Source organism: Papio anubis, chromosome 18 (genome assembly GCF_008728515.1).
Source record: "Papio anubis isolate 15944 chromosome 18, Panubis1.0, whole genome shotgun sequence".
NCBI classification, from domain to species: Eukaryota; Metazoa; Chordata; class Mammalia; order Primates; family Cercopithecidae; genus Papio; species Papio anubis.
Window position 1 is genome coordinate 22,257,843 of NC_044993.1, and position 18,542 is coordinate 22,276,384.

At 61.3% G+C, this 18,542-nt stretch overlaps 2 protein-coding genes across 6 annotated transcripts; one reads left to right on the forward strand and one right to left on the reverse strand.

Moving 5' to 3' along the window:
• The first annotated feature begins 27 nt into the window (after nt 1–27).
• Nucleotides 28–3,355, forward strand: ACD (ACD shelterin complex subunit and telomerase recruitment factor). Of its 2 annotated transcripts, XM_009196693.4 has the most exons (12): nt 28–752; nt 829–971; nt 1,079–1,172; nt 1,262–1,338; nt 1,456–1,500; nt 1,612–1,646; nt 1,796–1,947; nt 2,059–2,155; nt 2,234–2,317; nt 2,506–2,882; nt 3,015–3,106; nt 3,184–3,355. In XM_009196693.4, the coding sequence occupies exons 1-12, from the start codon at nt 654–656 to the stop codon at nt 3,254–3,256; spliced, it is 1,368 nt and encodes a 455-aa protein (XP_009194957.2). In that variant the 5' UTR covers nt 28–653; the 3' UTR covers nt 3,257–3,355. The 2 variants fall into 2 exon arrangements, with proteins under 2 accessions (XP_009194957.2, XP_009194958.2); XM_009196694.4 differs by lacking the exon at nt 2,234–2,317.
• Nucleotides 3,293–16,680, reverse strand: CARMIL2 (capping protein regulator and myosin 1 linker 2). 4 transcript variants are annotated; one of them, XM_009196701.3, is made up of 38 exons: nt 16,338–16,680; nt 15,993–16,084; nt 15,847–15,900; nt 15,548–15,610; nt 15,318–15,442; nt 15,104–15,195; nt 14,834–14,904; nt 14,645–14,718; nt 14,427–14,502; nt 14,231–14,319; nt 14,017–14,111; nt 13,854–13,940; nt 13,657–13,769; nt 13,487–13,564; nt 13,302–13,378; nt 13,114–13,218; nt 12,863–12,932; nt 12,654–12,735; nt 12,456–12,552; nt 12,317–12,374; nt 12,008–12,180; nt 11,659–11,821; nt 11,477–11,578; nt 10,312–10,440; nt 10,113–10,226; nt 9,786–9,946; nt 9,623–9,710; nt 9,293–9,436; nt 9,092–9,158; nt 8,384–8,619; nt 7,395–7,495; nt 6,952–7,312; nt 6,746–6,868; nt 4,813–4,849; nt 4,581–4,652; nt 4,235–4,456; nt 3,546–3,623; nt 3,293–3,456 (listed from the first exon to the last, which is right to left on the reverse strand). In XM_009196701.3, the coding sequence occupies exons 1-38, from the start codon at nt 16,375–16,377 to the stop codon at nt 3,344–3,346; spliced, it is 4,122 nt and encodes a 1,373-aa protein (XP_009194965.2). In that variant the 5' UTR covers nt 16,378–16,680; the 3' UTR covers nt 3,293–3,343. The 4 variants fall into 4 exon arrangements, with proteins under 4 accessions (XP_009194965.2, XP_003917099.2, XP_009194967.2 ...); XM_003917050.4 differs by adding an exon at nt 3,999–4,079 and having other exon boundaries at nt 13,302–13,564; XM_009196703.4 differs by lacking the exon at nt 15,993–16,084 and adding an exon at nt 3,999–4,079 and having other exon boundaries at nt 3,546–3,641; nt 16,338–16,631.
• Between the last annotated feature and the right edge of the window lie 1,862 nt (nt 16,681–18,542).

An 18,542-nucleotide genomic window follows, 5' to 3' on the forward strand; every position in this document is an offset into this window, starting at 1 on the left:
AGAGTGGAACGCGGAGTCCACGTTTCCTAGGAAACGGAGCCGGGGGTGGAGAGGAACCTTCCTCCGCTCTTGCGTCATCACGCTGAGGTCCACGCGCCCCCGGAGTCTGGCGAGGAGAGCTCGGCCAATCCGAGGGGAGGGCCAAGGAAGTACCATTTATTGGACGTTGTGTGTGTGCTCTTATTTCCACTGGCCTTACAAGACGGTGCATTGTGTAGATGAGGAAACTGAGTCATAATAAATATGTGCTGAACCCCTCGGGGGTCACACGGCGCTGAAATGGTTTCGAGTCAACTTAACGGACGGCACTCGGCCGCAGGCCCCTGCCCTGGATCCCTCTCCAGAGACCGGACCAGCTCTTGTTCTGTTCCCTCTCGGTACCACAGGCATCTTGACGAACGGCCGAAACGCCGGGCCGCTGTCGGAGTGACGCCGCGATGAGAGTAAACGGGCCAGCATCCGGAGGACCAGCGGGAGTCTCCACGTAACCTCCCGAACAGGACGCTCTCCTGCGCAGGCGCGGGGTGTACGTGGGCGGGGCCTCCTCCTCAGGTCCCGCCCAGCCGAAGTCGCTTCCTCTTCCGAGGAGAGGCGGGGCCTCGGCGCCCGCGGGAAACCCGGGCGGTTTGCCTCCGCTAGGTGCAGCCGCTGGGATGGCAGGTTCAGGAAGGCTGGTCCTACGGCCCTGGATTCGAGAGCTGATTCTGGGGTCGGAGACACTCTCCAGTCCACGAGCCGGGCAGCTGCTCGAGGTGAGCCCCCACTCAGGGCCCGGAGACCGAGGCGGAGGCCCGGGGTGGTGGGATTGACGCCGCTCGCCGCCGTCAGGTACTACAGGAGGCCGAGGCCGCGGCCGCGGGCCCATCCCACGCCCCTGATGCGTCCGACGTCGGGGCCACGTTGCTTGTGTCTGACGGGACCTACAGTGTCCGATGCCTGGTGACGCGGGAGGCCCTGGACACCTCGGACTGGTGAGAGGCCCCGCGCGGTTCCGGAGGTCGGAGTCCCGCAGGAGAGCGCGAGGTGGGCGGGCCTTGTGTTCCGGTGGGCCCGGCAGTGAGGGTCCTGCTCGCCGCAGGGAGGAGAAGGAGTTCGGCTTCCGCGGGACAGAGGGCCGGCTGCTGCTGCTGCAGGACTGCGGGGTTCATATCCAGGTCGCTGAGGGCGGCGCGGTGAGTGGTGAGACTGCCTTGGGCGGGTTACCGGGCATGACTCTTCGTGACGATTCCTGAGACCTCCCCTTCCCCCCGAACTCCTCCAGCCCGCAGAGTTCTATCTCCAGGTGGACCGCTTCAGCCTGCTGCCCACGGAGCAGCCCCGGCTGCGGGTGCCTGGTTGGTAAGTGATGCCTTCGCCCTCCAGCAGCTCTCCCCACCCCAGCCTGGCCGGCGCTGGCAGAAGCCTTTAGGGTAGGAGGGCTTGGGCCCCCATTAACTACCCTTATCTTTTTCTTAGCAACCAAGACTTAGATGTTCAGAAAAAGCTCTATGACTGCCTTGAGTGAGTCTGGGGTTGGGCTCGGGGGCCACGTGTGCTTTGGTGAGGGGTTGGTGTATCTGGGAAGACAGGCTTCAGCATGGTTCCTGAGTCCTGGCCACTCTCTTCCTGTAGGGAGCACCTTTCAGAGTCCACCTCGTCCAATGCAGGTACTGTAGGGCTTGGCCAGCCGTCCTAACACCCTGTGCAGTGACCTCTCCAGCCTTAAACTCCCGCTTCCTCAATAAGCTCTCCTCCCACTTCCCCTCCCGGTCCTCTCCTTTAAGCCTTGATTCATCCCATGGTCCCCTGTCCCCAGGCCTATCACTGTCCCAGCTTCTGGATGAAATGCGGGAGGATCAGGAGCATCAGGGGGCGCTGGTGTGCCTGGCTGAAAGCTGCCTGACGCTGGAGGGCCCTTGCACAGCACCCCCGCTCACCCACTGGGCTGCCTCACGATGCAAGGCCACGGTCAGTCTGGGGCTTTTCTTGGGAGATGTCAGGGTGAGGAGTTGGGCAAGGGTCATGTCCCACAGGACATGAGAGTAAACGGGCCTGTCCTACAGAGTTTATGTCCCACAGGGAGAAGCTGTGTACACTGTCCCCAGCTCAATGCTATGCATCTCTGAGAATGACCAGCTAATTCTGAGCTCTCTAGGCCCCTGTCAGAGGACACAGGGTAAGGGGGACTGGAGAGGTTGGGGGGATACCTGGGGCCCAGGTCCACAGTGCTGATAAGCCTTCCTGAACCCCCCAGGCCCTGAGCTGCCCCCACCAGACCCGGCTCTGCAGGACCTATCTCTGACCCTCATAGCCTCTCCTTCCTCACCCAGTTCCTCAGGTGAGGTGATGCACAGGTCACAGGCACTCACTGCCATCTGTCAGGTTCCCAGGCTGCGCGGGATGCTGTTAAAGTTGCACAGCGGGTGGGGGATGAACACGGTCCCTGCAGTCCTGTCTGAGCTCACAGGCCACTCAGCTGCTCTAAGCGGAGAGGGCTCTGCCTACAATGAGTCCCCTCCTCCTCAGGAACCCCGGCCTTACCCGGCCACATGTCATCCGAGGAAAGTGGTACCAGCATCAGCCTTCTGCCTGCCCTGTCCTTGGCTGCTCCAGACCCAGGGCAGAGGAGCAGCTCCCAGCCCCCACCAGCCATCTGCTCAGCCCCTGCCCCCCTGATCCCCAGGTCCCCACACCCCAGCCAAACCCCCAGCTCCCCACTCCAGAGCTGCACTCCCAATCTCTCACCCCGTGGCCATGTCCCCAGTCCACACCAGGCTCTTGTGACCAGGCCCCAGAAACCTAGCCTGGAGTTCAAGGAGTTTGTAGGGTTGCCCTGCAAGAATCAGCGGCCTTCTCCCAGGACCGGAGCTACCAAAGGAGCCCAGGAGCCCTGCCGTGTCTGGGTGAGTGTAGCCCCTCTGCAGCTGGAGGGTGGAATGAGGAAGGCCTGAGGTGGAGCTGGGAGGGAGCATGGGTAGCCTTGGATGGGGTTGGGGTCCTTGTTAGCTCTTCCCCAGACACCATACCCCTTTCAGGAACCCCCAAAAAGGCATCGTGATGGTTCTGCCTTCCAATATGAGTATGAGCCACCCTGCACGTCCCTCTGTGCTCGGGTCCAAGCTGCCAGGTGAGTTCCTGGGTCTGCCCCCACTCTTGGTCACTAGTCCCAGGCTCCATTGACCTGCAGCCATGGTTTCTTTCTAGGCTTCCTCCCCAGCTCATGGCCTGGGCCTTGCACTTTCTGATGGATCCAGAGTCTGAGCCAACTCCAATGTGAGAGGTCACGCAGGACAGATACCGCTCCACACTCTGCTTCCTTTGAGTTTTTTAATAAAATAATCTCATGCGGCAGGAGAGGAGAGGATCAGGGACTGGGGCCGCCGCCTCTTTGGTCTGTGGCTGGGGAGGGTGGGCTCCGCTCAGGGCTGGAGGGCTCTGTGGGCTGTGGGGGCAGATGCTCCATTCCAAGGCCAGATCCTGTGAGGAGAGGGAGGGGGAGAGAGGAAGGTTCAGGGCTGGGCTAAGCAGTCCTGCCACCCTCCCAGCTGGCCTGGACCCCCTCTTACCTAGGCTTGGGGATGGAGGTGCCTCAAGTTTTGGCCTGCGTTTGAGGACCGGGGAGCGCTGCAGCCGCAGGGGCCGTTCTAAGGGACACAGAAAGGCTTGGGGTGGGTGCTAAGGCTCGGAGTCAGTGCTAAGGCTCGGGGTCTATCCATCCTCTGCCCCTCTCTTCCACCTCCAGTGCATGTAAGTATGCGCTCACACACACTGCTGCCTTCAGAGCATCCCTCATCCCTGCGTCCTCACCCCGGACAGAGGCTGCTCTTCGGGACATGGAGCCAGTGCTAGTTGAAAGGGCTTATTGTCAAACCCTTGCACCTGGCCTTCTGGCTCCCTGATTTCTTGAGCCCTCACACACTGGTGGCTCCCTCCAAGGACCAAAGCCATGAAGGGAGCCCCAGAAGCCCACCCTCCCGCATCTCCTGCATTCAAGCACACGTGGAGGTGTCTCCCCTCACCAGCAGGGGCCTGGAGCTGGTCCTCATGCACAGACACTGCTCGCCGCCCTGCTGAGAGAGGCCTCGGCCTCAGCTGGCCATCTGAGGGAGGCCAGGGAATCAGGGGTGTTCCAACAGCTGTCCCCACTCCAGCCCTTGCCTCCCACCCTCAGGGTCCTTAGAGGAGCCGAGTTCCCAGCAGGAACTCTTCCAGCACCCAACCCAGGATTGGGATGGGGAATCGGGTGCCTGCCTACCTTCATTCCTAGGGCCCAAGCAAGGGTCCTCTGGGAGGCCCAGGCTGTCTCGGGAGGGGCTGGTTCTGCAGGGACTTGGGCTTTGACCAGGAGAGGGAGGGCCTGGACCATCCTGTTGGCCCCAACCACGGCTCCTGAGCTCTGCATTCAACTGCTGCCCCAGTGTCTTCCAGGTGGCAGACTCGGGCCCCTGGCTCCCTGGGCAAGGTCTGCAGGAGGGGTCTGTGGGGAGAAGGGTGTCAGCCAAGACCTGGTCAGGTCTTGGAGATAGGTCTGAACAACGGTCTGACCCTGCTCCTGCCTGTCCCTGCTCCCCCTACCAACACACACAGTGGCCGTCACTCACCAGCAGACACAGAGTGGGTGCGGGACTTGATCGAGATGGGAGGGGCCTCCGTGGAACTGTCCATAATGTCACCTGCAAGGCGGAGCTGGGGACTCAGGTACCAGACCTTGGAGGCGAGGGGAATAAAAACCTGGCCTCTCCCCTTCCTCCCCCAGGAGAGCAAGTGCCTTGGGGGCTGTCTGTAAGGACACCTCCCAGCGAATGTGCTGCCACACCCCAGGCTCCCACTTACCATCTGAGCCAGCTTTCTTGATTTCGCCATCTTTGCTCTGTAGGAAACAGGGCAATCAGATTCCAGCCCTGCCCTGGCCCCAAACCCTAGCCTTTTGTTCATTATTGTTCTTATAATCCAGCCACTGAATACCCACCATGGACTGGACAAGAACATGGCAAACCCAGTCCAGCCCTCTTAGAACTCTTCGCACACTTCAATGTTTCTAAATTCAGGCCAACTTCATGCTTTGCTTTGTTTTGTTTTGTTTTAAGATATTGAATGGGGCCGGGCGCGGTGACTCAAGCCTGTAATCCCAGCACTTTGGGAGGCCGAGAAGGGCGGATCACGAGGTCAGGAGATGGAGACCATCCTGGCTAACACTGTGAAACCCCGTCTCTACTAAGAAATACAAAAAACTAGGGCCGGGCGCGGTGGCTCAAGCCTGTAATCCCAGCACTTTGGGAGGCCGAGACGGGCGGATCACGAGGTCAGGAGATCGAGACCATCCTGGCTAACGCGGTGAAACCCCGTCTCTACTAAAAAATACAAAAAAACCTAGCCGGGCGCGGTGGCCGGCGCCTGTAGTCCCAGCTACACGGGAGGCTGAGGCAGGAGAATGGCGTAAACCCGGGAGGCGGAGCTTGCAGTGAGCTGAGATCCGGCCACTGCACTCCAGCCTGGGCAACAGAGCGAGACTCCGCCTCAAAAAAAAAAAAAAAAAAAAAAAGATATTGAATGGTATGGAGGACTGGGGTTCTTTGGGATTGTGATGAGAGTGACATTAGCAGGGTGGCCACAGAGGAGAGTCAGGGAAGAACCATGGGCAATGCAGGGATGGCTGAGGAGGGACCTGGTGTAACCCACAATTAGAGACTGGAAGCGAGGCAGGGAGGACATCCAGACCACCCAGGGATGTGTGTGGAGGTTCTGATTTGCACCTAGGGGAGGAAAGCAGTGAGGTTTTAAGGTGGCCAGGGCCAAGACCCCACAGGGCCCCCAAGCAGGGTGTGAAGTCTGAACAGTGTCTTGAGAAGAAGCCCCTGGAGGACTTGCTATTTCAAGTACAGGTGACAAGGTCAGATTTTTTTCTTTTTCTTTCTTTTTTTTTTTATTTGAGATGGAGTCTCACTCTTGTTGTCCAGGCTAGAGTGCAGTGGCCGGATCTCAGCTCACTGCAAGCTCCGCCTCCCGGGTTTACGCCATTCTCCTGCCTCAGCCTCCCGAGTAGCTGGGACTACAGGCGCCTGCGACCTCGCCCGGCTAAGTTTTTGTATTTTTTTTTTTTAGTAGAGACGAGGTTTCACTGTGTTAGCCAGGATGGTCTCGATCTCCTGACCTCGTGATCCGCCCGTCTCGGCCTCCCAAAGTGCTGGGATTACAGGCTTGAGCCACCGCGCCCGGCCTCTTTTTTTTTTTAATTGAGATGGAGTCTCACTCTTGTTGTCCAGGCTAGAGTGCAGTGGCACGATCTAGGCTCACTGCCCTGTCTCCCAGGTTGAAGCAATTCTCGTGCCTCAGCCTCCCAAGTAGCTGGGACTACAGGTGCCCACCACCACACCCGGCTAATTTTTGTATTTTTAGTAGAGACAGGGTTTCACCATGTTGGCCAGGTTGGTCTCTTTAACTCCTGACCTCAGGTAATCCACCCGCCTCAGCCTCCCAAAGTGCTGGGAATACAGGCGTGAGCCACGGCACCCGGCCCAGGCCTTAGATTTCTGTTAGACCTGCAGAGAAAAGACTTTCTCAGGTCTGAAGAGGAGATACTGGTGGCCTGTGCCTGGGTCGAGAAGCCAAGAGGGAAGAAAGGTCGATTCTGTAACCACTTTGAGGAGGACGGAGTAGAACTGACAATTAGACCTATCTGTCATGAGTCTCCTCCATCTTGGTCACATATGTCACCCACAGCATGCCACCTGCCCTCTCACTTCACGGTCATGTGCCCCCAACTCACTTGCTTCCTCTTGCCTTCGGCACCCCCGCTGCCTCGGCTGACGCCTATCCTCTGCAGCATTACTTGTACCCGCTGTTCAAAGGATGGAGCCAGCTCTGTTTCTCCCCGCTCCAGGGGCCGCCTCTAGGGACAGAGATGCTCGGGTTGGAGAGAGTCCATGCCCTGGGTCCCAGAAGTGCCTTAGCCCTGCCATCAGCAAGCCTCACCTTGTCGGGTCTGGCACCCAGCGTTGCCTCCTCCTCAGCAGGCAGCAGTATCATCGAGTAGGCCTTGCTATCTCTTGTGTACCGAGGTCGGCTCCTGCGGGCAGGGTCAGGGCTGCTGGTGTCCCCCTCAGCCCCACCAGGCTCCTCACCACGGCTGGGACGGGTTGGCGGCCGCAGTAGGTCGCCAAAGGTAGTTTTTCGGGTTCGGGGAGCTGCCCCAGGGCTGGTCTCTAGATCAGGTCGTGGACCCCGCGTTGAACGAGGCTTCTTGAAGGCAAAGAGGGTGCCCAGCTTCTTTCGCAGTGTACGGGGGACAGGAGTGGCACCCCCCTCAGTGGCCGGGTCCTCCTCGGGGGCCCAGCTGTGGGGACACCCAGCAGTGAGTGAGAAAGCCCATCAGGCATCCCACCCTCTGCCACCCCCAGCAGATGCCCCTCACTCACAGGCGATCCTGCTGGATCAGCCTTTTAGAGAAGAATTCCTCCACGCCCTCGTCCACGCGGGCACTGAGCCCATTCCCTTCCTGCGGCAAGGCTGGGGGCACCTGGGGGGCATCATGGGGTCAGGGGTCAGGGCTGAGTGCAACTCTGGCTTCTCCCCCGCCCCTGGCCGGCAGCCTGGACTGAGTAACTCCAGGATTCCAGACTGGGGTGACCCTAGGGGCTGCTGATACCAGCCTCCTACTGTCCTGCTGCTGGACAGAGACGCCAGATTTCACACACTCCTCACCCGCTGCTGGCTCCCGCACACCCAGTCCACACCCGTCCTTGTCCCACAGAGTATCCTACATGCCTGAGCCACCCGGTCACCAGCAAACCTAGCCCCCACGTGCCCCCGGGGTCACCCATTCCCACTTGCCACCAGCTCTGCTGCGAACAGTTCCCTGCAGTGTCCCCCACCCCACCCCCACTCCACCCGGCCTGCTGCCGGCTCAGTGGCGCCGGCTGCTGCGTCAGACCCTCTGGGGGGCCTCAAGCCAGCTCCTCCCCGCCCTCCGCCAGTGCCCGCTGCCCCCGCGGGCTTGCAGCCCACACACGCATCTCCCCACACGCGCCGCCGCTGGACGCGCAGCAGACGCAGGCTTGGCCCCGCGGCCCGTCTACCCGGTGCCCGGCATCTCTCAGCAGCCCCGGGGGACGGAGGGAGGACGGACACCCTCTCTCGCGCAGCCACGGAGGCCGCGGGCCGCCCCGAGGCGGAGTCCCACACCCAGGCACACCCCGAACGGAACCCGCACACCCATGGTCCCGCACAGGCATGGCCTGGGGTGCGGGGTGACCAGGAAGAAGCCAGGATGTGACCGCAGCCGCACGACCAGGTGGCCTTGGGCCCCTACCAACCCCTCTCCTTGACCGCCACCACCCATGAGGAGCGGCCGGGCCACCTGCGATCCCCAATTACACGCGCTCCGGAGTGGGGGAAGGGTGCTCACCTGGGGGCCCCCCGGCGGCGGGCGGTGGTGGTGCTGGCGGCGCGGCCGCGGCCGGGCCCGGGTCGGATGGCGCAGGGGCTGCCCCGCCGGTGGCAGGTCCATGCGGGGCAGTGGGGCGGCCGGGGGCCCGGGGGCGGCAGGGCTCGGAGAGCCGCGCGCAGACGGCCCAGCCTGCGGCTCCGCATCTTCTCCCGGAGCCGCCAGCTCGGGCTCCGGCTCCGCTTCCTCAGCAGCACCTGAGGGGACAGCACCAGAAGAGCACCGAGCGCCGAGCCCGGGGAGGTGGCGGCGGAGGCGCTAGGGCGGCGGGGGACCCGCCCAGGGCGCGGGGAGGGGCCCGGCTACGCCGCCCGTCCCCCCGCCCCTCCGCCCCTCCCCCGCCGCCGCCGCTGTCCGTGGTGCTGAGCGCGGCCCCGAGCGCGCGCGGCTCCGCGCCGCCGCCAAGCATGCGCGTCCCGGGGGTAGGGAAAGGGGCATGGGGGAGGCGAGTCGAGCCGGTGTCCAGTCCCTAGTCTGCCCAGGTCCCGCCCCGGGCTGACCACAGCAGACCCCAGCTTTGCAAGTTGCATGGGGGTCCTGGCCTGGCCCAGTCAAGGGCTGGGGGTTACCCAGACAAGGCTGAATGAATTCATCCAGGTACCCGGGTCCCCAGTCTAATGGAGCTTCAGCCCACCCATGTAAACTCCCTTCCCCAAGCCCCTGACTTACTTTGAATGAAGGGAACCAGGTGAAGACCGTGGCTGAGCTCAGGCCATTTCTGTGGAGGACTGTCATCCTGGTGGGGAGGGCACAAACTCAGCCTGAGGTAGGAGAGCACGACCCCAAAAGAACTGCCTTTCACCTTCCACACTCCACAGCAAGATGGGAAGATTGGGAGTGCTATATGCCCCGTGTGCTAAAACTACTTACCTTCTCCTCCTCCTCTTCCTTCTCCTCCTCGGGGAAGAAAAGACCTCCCAATTCCCCAGGCTCAAGGAGGCCGGGCTCACCTCCGTCTGGTGCCGGTAGGGCAGAGGGCATTGTCACTGTGGCCTGATGAGCCAGACTCTCCACCTGCAATACCAAGCAGCCAAAGATGGCAGGTAGGGCCTCAGCCATGATCCCATTGGTGCTAAGGGGACCCTGAAATAGCCCTATGCTACATGACCCCAGAAGACATTACAGAGCCCCTGCAAGGGAGATGGCCAAGTCACTGCATGTGTGTGTTTGCACGAAAGTGTGTGCACATCTCCCCCTCACCAGCTGATCCCGGGCTGCACTCAGGCCTGCCAAAGCCTGAGCGACAATGCTCTCTGCCAAGGTCCCTGTGATTGATAGCCGCATATCCCTAAGGGCAGGAGAGGACAGGGGTTAATGGGCTGGCTTTGCTTAGCCTTGCCCAGCCCAGCCCCATCCAGCCTACCTGAGCCTAGTGAAGGCATCTTGCAGCAGCTGCTCTGGGAGCAGCTCTGGGAGGCCCCTCGAGCCTGCCAGGACCCCTTCTAGCTGCTCCCTCCAGCTGGATCCCTGCAGCATCTGTGGGCAGAGGCTCCTTGCTGTGTCCAGTGTGGCCTGAGTGAAGTCCTGGACAAAGGTCAGAGCATGGTGAGGATATGTCCAGACACCAGGCTGCTGGCTTGAGGCTCCAACTCCAACAGAATATTGAGTCAGGGGATATCATAGTTAAAACTAAAGGATGGGGGTCAAACCTGCGAACGGAGGTGGGGCTGGGGCAGGAGTACCCTCTCACCTGGATGTCCTGGCGGCAGACCTCGCCCACCTGTCCCAGAAGGCCCTCCAGCTTCTGCCCAAGCTGCCAGTGATGGCTTGGGGAGCTTCCAGCTTCATATAGAATGGGGAGAATCTGAGGGCCAAAGAGGAAAAGCAGTTGCAAGCTGACAGCTGACTAAGAGGGGAAGGGTCCTTGTAGCAGGAGGCGGAGTGCTCACGCTGAGAGAGAAGTTGGCATTTTGGATGGCATCCTCAGCCTGGCGCACAGCGGCTTCACCCTGGGGCCCAGCCCCACAGCCCAGCAGCTCCACATGCTCCTGCACCGACTGACACAATTCATTCACTTCCTGGGGGGGAATGGGGATCAGTCTCAGCCTAGCTCCCTCCCAGTCTCCCAGATCCTGCCTGCCTTCCTCCCAGGCTCTTTAACAGAGGGAAGTCCTGAAGCTGGCACTCTTAGACCAGCCAATTTGGAACCCTATCTGTTCAAGGAGGGAAGGAACTATCTGTTGCTTTGGTTCATTTTAAGGACTTTATATATACTTCCTAAGTGCCCAGAATAGGAAGGAAAGCAGTTGTAAATCATGTCTGTGTTTTAGAAGCTCAGTCTGTCCACACAGAGGACAGACTGGGAGAGGGGTGGAAAAGAAAGTGAGTAGCCCTGGAGGAGGGACCAGGAGGAGCAAGGGAATAATTGGTGTGGGGGTAAAGACTGGCACGTTTGAAGGTTGGTCTAGAGGCAGGACGAAGGAGGGCTATGAGGGCTCCAGTGTGACCAGGAGAGACCTGGAAGGATGCCCCAACCTCTGTCCACAGCACTGGGTGGCTGTGGGCACCAGTGGAATTGGGCTCCAGGGTAGAGAACAGGGTTTGTGGAAGACGATGACATCACTTGGAGAAGTGCAGAGCATGAAGCTCTGCAGGATGTCTGGATTAAGACCTTTGGGCTCTGCAGCTTAGGAAAGAAGAGGTATTTGGGAACGGAGAGGTGGAAACACCTCCAATAGATAAGGTAGTGGAGGGAGATGAAGACAGTGAAGGAGCAGCTGGGTTTGGACACACCATGGAGAGGAGAGGGGAGCTCTGAATATGTGAGGTCAGAGATGGGGTTACAATTGGGGGAAAACTGAGGGAGGACATAAAAATTCCTCTTTAACAGGACACCCTGTTTACATGCTTAACATTACGCAACCAAGGGTGTCATTGGAGAGCTATTTAAGGGGTGTTTAGCAGTCTCCAGATCAAGGAGAGGGACTTTGTCTGGGACAGCAGGGTTCAGGCACTCTGGCTCCAGGAAAGTCAGACCCTCTGACTCATGGAGGCTCCCGGATGCCACAGGTCTCCTCATGCCCCACCTCTCGTGGTTGGGGAGGGGACACTGACCTGCTCTGAGGGGTCTGAGACCAGACCGAGTGGCTGAAGGCAGGTCGTGTGGTCAGAAGAGGCAGGGTCTGCGCGGTTGTTCCTCAAGAGACAGGCTTGGATCTAGGGGTAAGGGGTATTGAGAAATGCCGAGGGACAGAGCCAGGGTGCAGAGAAGGACAAGGGAAGAGGGGGACGCCCACCTGATGGACTGCACGTGCTGTCAGTTCAGGGCGGCTGCGCTGCGCCTGGGCCACGTCGTTCAGTGGCAGAGGCATGGCCTTCAGGCTGTGGTTCTGCTCCAGCGCCTGTGCCACGTCCAGCAGACCCAGAGCAGATGTGTGGTTCCGGTCCCAGACCACAGACCTGGGCCAGGCCTGGCTTCAGTCGGGGACAGAGCTCCACAACGCCCCACCCAACCCTCGGCCTCGTCCGTTCGCCTCGTCTACCTGCTCCATTTGCTCCGCCTCATTCAGTCCCGCCCCTTAGCTCGGTACCCTCCGCTCCACCGCGCCCCCTGCCCGCTGGTCCCACCCCTCTGACCCCGCCCACCGGAGCCTGGAGTTGACCCGGAGCGCCTTGGCCAGCAACTTGGCGCCCGCGTCCCCCATGGCGTTGCCGCTGATATCCAGCGCGGTCAGGTTAGGATTGGTGGCTAGGGCCCGGAGTAGGACGCTGGCGCCCAGCTTCAGCCGAGACTCAGCCACCGACAGAGACTGAAGAGGCTGGGGTTAAGAGAAAGCCATTGATGGCTGGAGTCAGGGGTCAGTGAGGGCAGGTCACAGGGTCTGAGGGAACAAGAGAAGGGAGGACCAAAGGGGTCTAATTGCCCGAGGACCCTGCAAGGTCCCGTGAACTCACACAGTCGTCGTCCTGCATGAGCTGGACAATCCGGTGCAGGACGTCGTCCAGGGTCTCCCTGTGGGCAGGGGCCGCAGTTGTGGGGGACAGGGGTGGTAGTGTGTTGTCTGGGAGGCCCAGGAGTAGGGTGGGGGCTCACTTGCACCGGACGTTGAAGTTCCTTCCAAGCGCCACATGTCTCAGGGACCGGCTTCTCCCGATGGCCAGCACCAGAGTCACCATGTCCGAGCCGAAGCCTGGGGGTGACTCGGGTCACGCACGAGGCGAAGTTGCAAGGATAGGGTGGGGACTGGGAATCGAGTGGATGATGCGAGGATGGGCTCCCGTGCAGCCTCACCGTTATCCGCCAGATCCAGGGAGCTTACAGCGCCTGCGTCACACACTAAGTCTTGTATCACCTGGGCGCCGGCCGAGCGCAGCTGGATGTGGGAGGTAGGAGATGGGACCCACTCAGGTCGCGAGTGGCGAGGGGTAGGCGGCCCACGGCCCTGCCCTCCCGCCTCCAGCGCCACTCCCAATGTGTGTTCTCTAGGGGCCGGCGCTCACCTCGCAAGCGCTGAGGTCCAGGTGCAGGTCGCGGAGGTGCGTGTTGAGCGCGAGGCCATCCAAAAGAGCCCTGGGAGGGGACGTTACAGGGGGTGGCGGGAGCTGGGACAGGGGGCTCCAGGGTGCGAACGAAGGAGGCAGGGCCAGGATCTGGGGGAGGTTGTGGGAGCGACCGGAGCAGGAGCGGGGAGGGGCGAAGGCCAGGGCGGGGTTGGAGCGCCCGCGGGGCGTGGCCGGGGTCAGACACTGACCTGAGCGCGTCCGGCGGCAGCTTGCAGCCCGCCAGGCCCAGGTGCCGCAGCGTCCGCGCGCGGCTGAGGAAGAGCTGCAGCGCGGCCGGCGCAGCGCGGGACTTCCTGGGGGAAGTGGGAAGGTGGGCCTGGGGGCGCAAGGAGGCGGCTTCCAGCTGCCTCCCCCAGCCCGGAAAGGTCCCCCTTACGTGCGGGAGAAGACGTTCCTCGAAGCGTCGAGGTGGGTAAGGCTGGTGCAGCAGCCTCGGGACAGCGCTGCGAAGAGCTGCGGGGGGAGGCTATTGGCTGCACCCGCTGGGGGACCGAGCCCTCCCTGTCCTGCCCTCCAGTCCGCCCTGTCGGTCATCCATCCCCCCACGGAGCACCCCCTCACAGTGTCCAGGGCGGTGTCGGTGCCTGCGAGATTCAGGAACGACAGCACGTTAGGACGGCTCAGGAAGCTATAGAGGCCCTGGCGGGAGGACAGGGGTGGGATGGAGTCGGGGATGGCCTCCCAGGGCTTCCGAGCAACCCCAGGATCCCACCCTGAAGACAGTCACTTACCCCACTGTCCTCGGAGGACCCCAGCGCCCCGGGATTCCCGGAAAGGTCCAGGTGGGTCAGGGCGGAGTCGAAGGCAGCATTGGTGGCCAGTGCCCGGCCCAGAGCCCTCATTCCTGGTGGTGGGGTGGGGTGGGGTGGCTCAGCAGTTGGGCAGACCCCCACCCCCCTCCCCTCACCCCCTCCCTCATCCAGCCTACCTCGCGGAGTCAACCCTGTCTGGGCGAGGCTGAGTCTCCTCAGGGCTCCTGGACAACGCTCGAGGTGTCTGCTGAGTGCAGCCATGCCTAGGGGGTGGGACCAGCCATGTGGGTCTCACCTCCTCCTGCTGCCCGCCCCTGCGGTCCCCAGGCTCATCCATACCTCGGTCATCCAGCAGGTTCCCTGCCAGGCTGAGCTCCCGCAGCCCAGAGCTCGAGTGTCCCGCCAGAGCCTGGGCCAGTCGTCGGACAAAGTCTCTGGGGACCAGACCCCAGGCATGAGATTCTGCCCCTGGCTTGCCAACCCCTTCCAGTCCACTAGCCCCCAATCCCAAGCCCCCAGACTCTCCTCTCCAAGCCCTGCCCTGTCCCCTCACCCCCTCAGGCCGCAGGTCTCCAGCACCAGCTCCTCCAGGTGCGATGACTGACTCATCATGTGTAGAATCTGTTCTGAGACCTCAAGGCTCTGAAAAGCAGAGGGTGGCGGCTCACAGGCTGCACCCTGGCCCTCAGCGGGTTGCACCCTGGCTCACACCCTTGGCCCCTCCCTGCCCTTACCCCCCACCCCCTCACCAGTTTCATGTCAACACAGGAGAGGCACCGGAACCACAGGTTGTAGGATAGGGCAGCCACACTCAAGGCCAGGTCTCTGGTGGGAGGGTGGAAAGAGAGGCAGAGCTCAGGGCCCTCCAGCCAGGTCCCAGGCCCGGCAGCCCCTCCATGGAGAAGATGAGGCCTAGGGATATGGGCCCCGGGATCTTCCTCCTCTCCCATCCTGGCAGGCTGCACACCGACTGCCGAGGTGGCTGAAGTCTCCCAGGCTGAAATGGCGGCAGCCCTGGCGATGGTAGATGGTGTCCACGTCCTGGGCAAGAAGGAGATGCTTACAATTTGCTTGGGACCACAAGAGGCAGGGAGGGGCTCAGCACACATGGGGGACCAGATGTCTCCAGAGCCCTCCAAAAGGGCCCTACCCTCACCCACTGAATCTCCTCTCGGAAAGGGAAGCCATTGTAGTCACACAGAGCCTCATATGTCTCCAAGAAGCCACCTGGGGAGGGGACAGGGGTGCAATGGGGGGAAGGAGAGAGACAAAAGGTCAGCAATGGAGGAAGACCAGACCCACAGGCTAGGTGGTGGCTGTGACCTGAATGGCTCTGTTCAGTGTGCCCCTCCCCCGCCATCTTGCGGGTCTAGGGAGGCAGAGTTGGGGCAGGCTGGAAGGCCTGTGGTCCTGCCTTTGCCCTTACCACAGGGGCTGCAGGGGCCAGTGGACTCCAAGGGGCTGCTTCTCTCCAGCCGAGCCAGCATGGAGGCAGGTGTGGGCCTCCGGAATAGTTTCCTGGTAGGGGGTTAAGCAGAAGGAGGCAAGGGACTTCCAGCCTCTGGGATGGGAAGCAGCCCTTCTCATGCACTCCCTCCTCCTTCCTCCCCTGTCAGCCCCTCAAATTTGCCAGGCCTCACCCAAGGGTCGAGCGAGGGAAGACCTTCTTGATGGCTGCAGCCACATGCTGGGCCAGCTGTTCCAGGGCGGCCACACCAGGAAACTCCAGGACCAACTCACGCAGGGACTCCAGCTCAAAGGTGACCTAGGGAAGGGGGACTACTGGGCCTCGGCTCCACGCATGGGCGCAGGTGATGGTGGTAGCATGAAGACCAGGCTGCAGGCCCAGGTGGGGTACTAGATGTCTCACCTGAGGGGGTGTCTCCTGCAGCGCCATGGCCTGGACCTCCAGGTAGCTGAATGTGCAGTCCACCTAGGAAGCACCTAGATCAGCTGGGACCAAGCCCCAAACCCCGCCTTCATGGAAGCCCAGTCCTTTGGGCAGCCTGGAGCAGAACCAGACCTGCCTGGACTCCACTCCTGTTGGCTGCCGGGAGCCGACTGCTGGTGCAAAGTCAGGGCCCACAAGGCCAAGAAGGACCGCAGATGCAGCCCCTTGCCCAGGTAGCTGCTGGAGGGTGGGAGGTGTGGCCAGGCCCTGGGACTCACCCTCAGCGGGAGGCCGGTGGTGTGTAGCAGGTAGGCTCTCCATCGTAGCAGCGCCTGGGGAAAGACAGTCTGATACCCTGGGCAGAACAAGAGGCTCTTTCTGTGGGGCCACAGCTGCCTCCCCGGCTCTGTCCCCTGCCCCATACCAGGACATGGTTTTGCACAGCACCCTCCCCGGGTAGCCAGGTTTTCAGCAGCAGCTCCACCTCTTTGGGCCACAGGAACCTGGTGATCTCGCCTGTGGAAGGGCAGCCTGCTGGATGACTTCGGTCCTTGCACATAAGCCACTGGTGCCCGCAGTCTGTGCCAGGCTGGGGCCCTGGGGCTAATCTGCAGCCAGCGAGGAAGGAAGGGAGAGGATCTGGGGCGCCCGCCCTCCTGGGGAGCAGAGAGAACCTCTGACCGGGCCCTCCGGGGCGCTGGGTGGGCCTCTGATTTTGGGGCTGCACTACTTCCTCCCAGCCAAGAAGGCGGGAAGAGCCAGCGCTTACCTCGCAGCTCACAGGAGATGCCGTCGGGGGTCTGGGCCATGGGCAGGGTGGGCCCGGGAGGCCCAACGAGCTCCGGCGGGAAACAGCAGCGGACGAGCGCGCACACAGGAAGCCAGGGGCCCCGACCCGCACGGCAGCCACCTGCTCCCCCGGCGGCGGAAGGTGCGCGCCGCTTCCTGCCAGGCCGCCCCCGGCCCGGCCCCTCCCCGCCCCAGCCTCGCGGCCCTAGAGCTCACCAGGGAGCGGGGTTGTGGGAGGGGGGCCGAGTCCCACCTGCCCTCCCACCCTGTCGCCCAGGAGCTTCTCCGCCAGGGTAGACGTCTCGGTGGGGAGTGGCGTGGCCAGGAGGGTGGCGCGTGTGGCGGGCCTCCAGCTGGTCCTCGCCCCCTGCTTCCACCCCGCCCCGCAGTCCCTGCCGCGAACACCAGGGGACGCTGCCTGCCCGGGGATCCCCGCGGCCCACCCAGGCTGGTCCCCTCCAGAGCCCAGGCTGCGGAGGTGGACGAGGCGCCTGGCAGAAGGGGCACTGTTCAGCAAGGAGCGCCCGATATCTGCCAACACCGGGGGTCCTACCCATTGCTCCGAACCTGGAGTCCGTGACCGTGTTACAGATCCAAGAGATTTTGAATAGGTGGGAAAAAATGCCAGATGGGGCCAGGCGCGGTGGCTCACGCCTTTAATCCCAGCACCTTGGAAGGCCGAGGCGGGAGGAACGTTTGAGCCAAGGAGTTCGAGACCAAGCTGGCCAACACAGGGAGACCCTGTCTCTACAAAAAAAAAAAAAAAAAAAAATTAAAACTTAGCCAGTGTGATGGCGTGTGTCTGTAATCCTAGCTACTTGGGAGGCTGAGGTGGGAGGATCGCTTGAGCTTGGGAGGCAGAGGTTGTAGTGAGCGGAGATTGCACAACTATACTCCAGTCTGGGTGACAAAGCCAGGTCCTGTCTGGAAAAAAAAAAAAAAAGCCTGATGGGTTCAGTGCCCTTCCTTGCCGGCAGTGGTGAGGTCAGGGCTGAAGGTGAGGGTGTACCTGGGGCCTTCAGGGTGGCAGCCTGGGGCTGAGTCCTGAACCCCAAGCACTTCATAGAGGGCCGGAGTGGGTCCTCCAGGTACATGGGGGGTCTTCCTGTGTCTGCCTTCTCCCCAAGCTGGACAGAGTTTGGGAGGGGCAGCCAGAGAGAGAGATAAGCTAGTGTCTCCAGGGCTGAGAGGGGTCAGACAGTCATGGGGTAGGGCCTGCTAGCCTGTTGCCCTCTAAAAGACCAGGACCTAGATTCTGGAAGGTTCACAGGAAGAGGCTGCATTTTTTTTTCTTCTATTACAATCTAAACTCCACTTAAGCGGTAAGGATCAGCAGTCTACCCTGCCCGTAGCTCAGCAAGGTGGAGGTGAAAAGACAGCTAAGGGTGACAGGGAGGAGTCAGCTGGAGAAGATGCTGCACAGAGAGTTCCTGCTGCCTTCCCGATTGAAGAGACATACTTGGTTGGTTGGTTTGTTTGTTTTGAGACACAGTCTTGCTCTGTGGTCCAGGCTGGAGTGCAGTGGCACAATCTTGGCTCACTGCAGCCTCTGCCTCCCAGGTTCCAGCGATTCTCCTCCCTCAGTCTCCTGAGTAGCTGGGATTACAGGCGCCCACCATCATGCCCAGGCTAATTATTATTATTATTAGAGACAGAGTTTCGGTCTTGTTGCCCAGGCTGGAGTGCAGTGGAGAGATCTTGGTTCACTGCAACCTCTGCCTCCCGGGTTCAAGCAATTCTTCTGCCTCAGCCTTCCAAGTAGCTGGAATTAGGCACGTGCCACCACACCCAGCGAATTTTTGTATTTTTAGTAGAGATGGGGTTTCACCATGTTTGTCAGGCTGGTCTCCAACTCCTGACCTCAGGCAATCCGCCCACCTCAGCCTCCCAAAGTGCTGGGATTACAGGTGTGAGCCACTATGCCTGGCCACGAACAGACATAATTTGGATTAAAATCTAAGGCTCGAAGACCACACAGAACCCTCAAACTGCTTGCAGGGTGACAATTCAGTAGGTCTCACACAGTACTGCCAAGGAACCAAGAATGCAGGTTCTGGCCAGGTGTAGTGGCTCATGCCTATAATCCCAGCACTTTGGGAGGCCAAGGTGGATCATCTGAGCTCAGGAGTTTGAGACCAACCTGGCCAACATGGTGAAACCTTGTCTCTACTAAACTACAAAAAGC

What these genes read in the sequence shown, in the direction of transcription:
- CARMIL2 (XM_003917050.4), bottom strand. Translation starts at nt 16,377, where the DNA reads ATGGCCCAGACCCCCGACGGCATCTCCTGTGAGCTGCGAG. An exon ending in TCTGCCGCCAGGACATCCAG is followed by an intron (nt 9,947 to 10,112) that starts GTGAGAGGGTAC and finishes ACCTTTGTCCAG; the next exon opens with GACTTCACTCAGGCCACACT. An exon ending in GTGCAGCCCGGGATCAGCTG is followed by an intron (nt 9,437 to 9,622) that starts GTGAGGGGGAGA and finishes TTGGTATTGCAG; the next exon opens with GTGGAGAGTCTGGCTCATCA.
- ACD (XM_009196693.4), top strand. Translation starts at nt 654, where the DNA reads ATGGCAGGTTCAGGAAGGCTGGTCCTACGGCCCTGGATTCGAGAGCTG. An exon ending in AAGCTCTATGACTGCCTTGA is followed by an intron (nt 1,501 to 1,611) that starts GTGAGTCTGGGG and finishes CTCTTCCTGTAG; the next exon opens with GGAGCACCTTTCAGAGTCCA. An exon ending in AGGAGCCCTGCCGTGTCTGG is followed by an intron (nt 2,883 to 3,014) that starts GTGAGTGTAGCC and finishes TACCCCTTTCAG; the next exon opens with GAACCCCCAAAAAGGCATCG.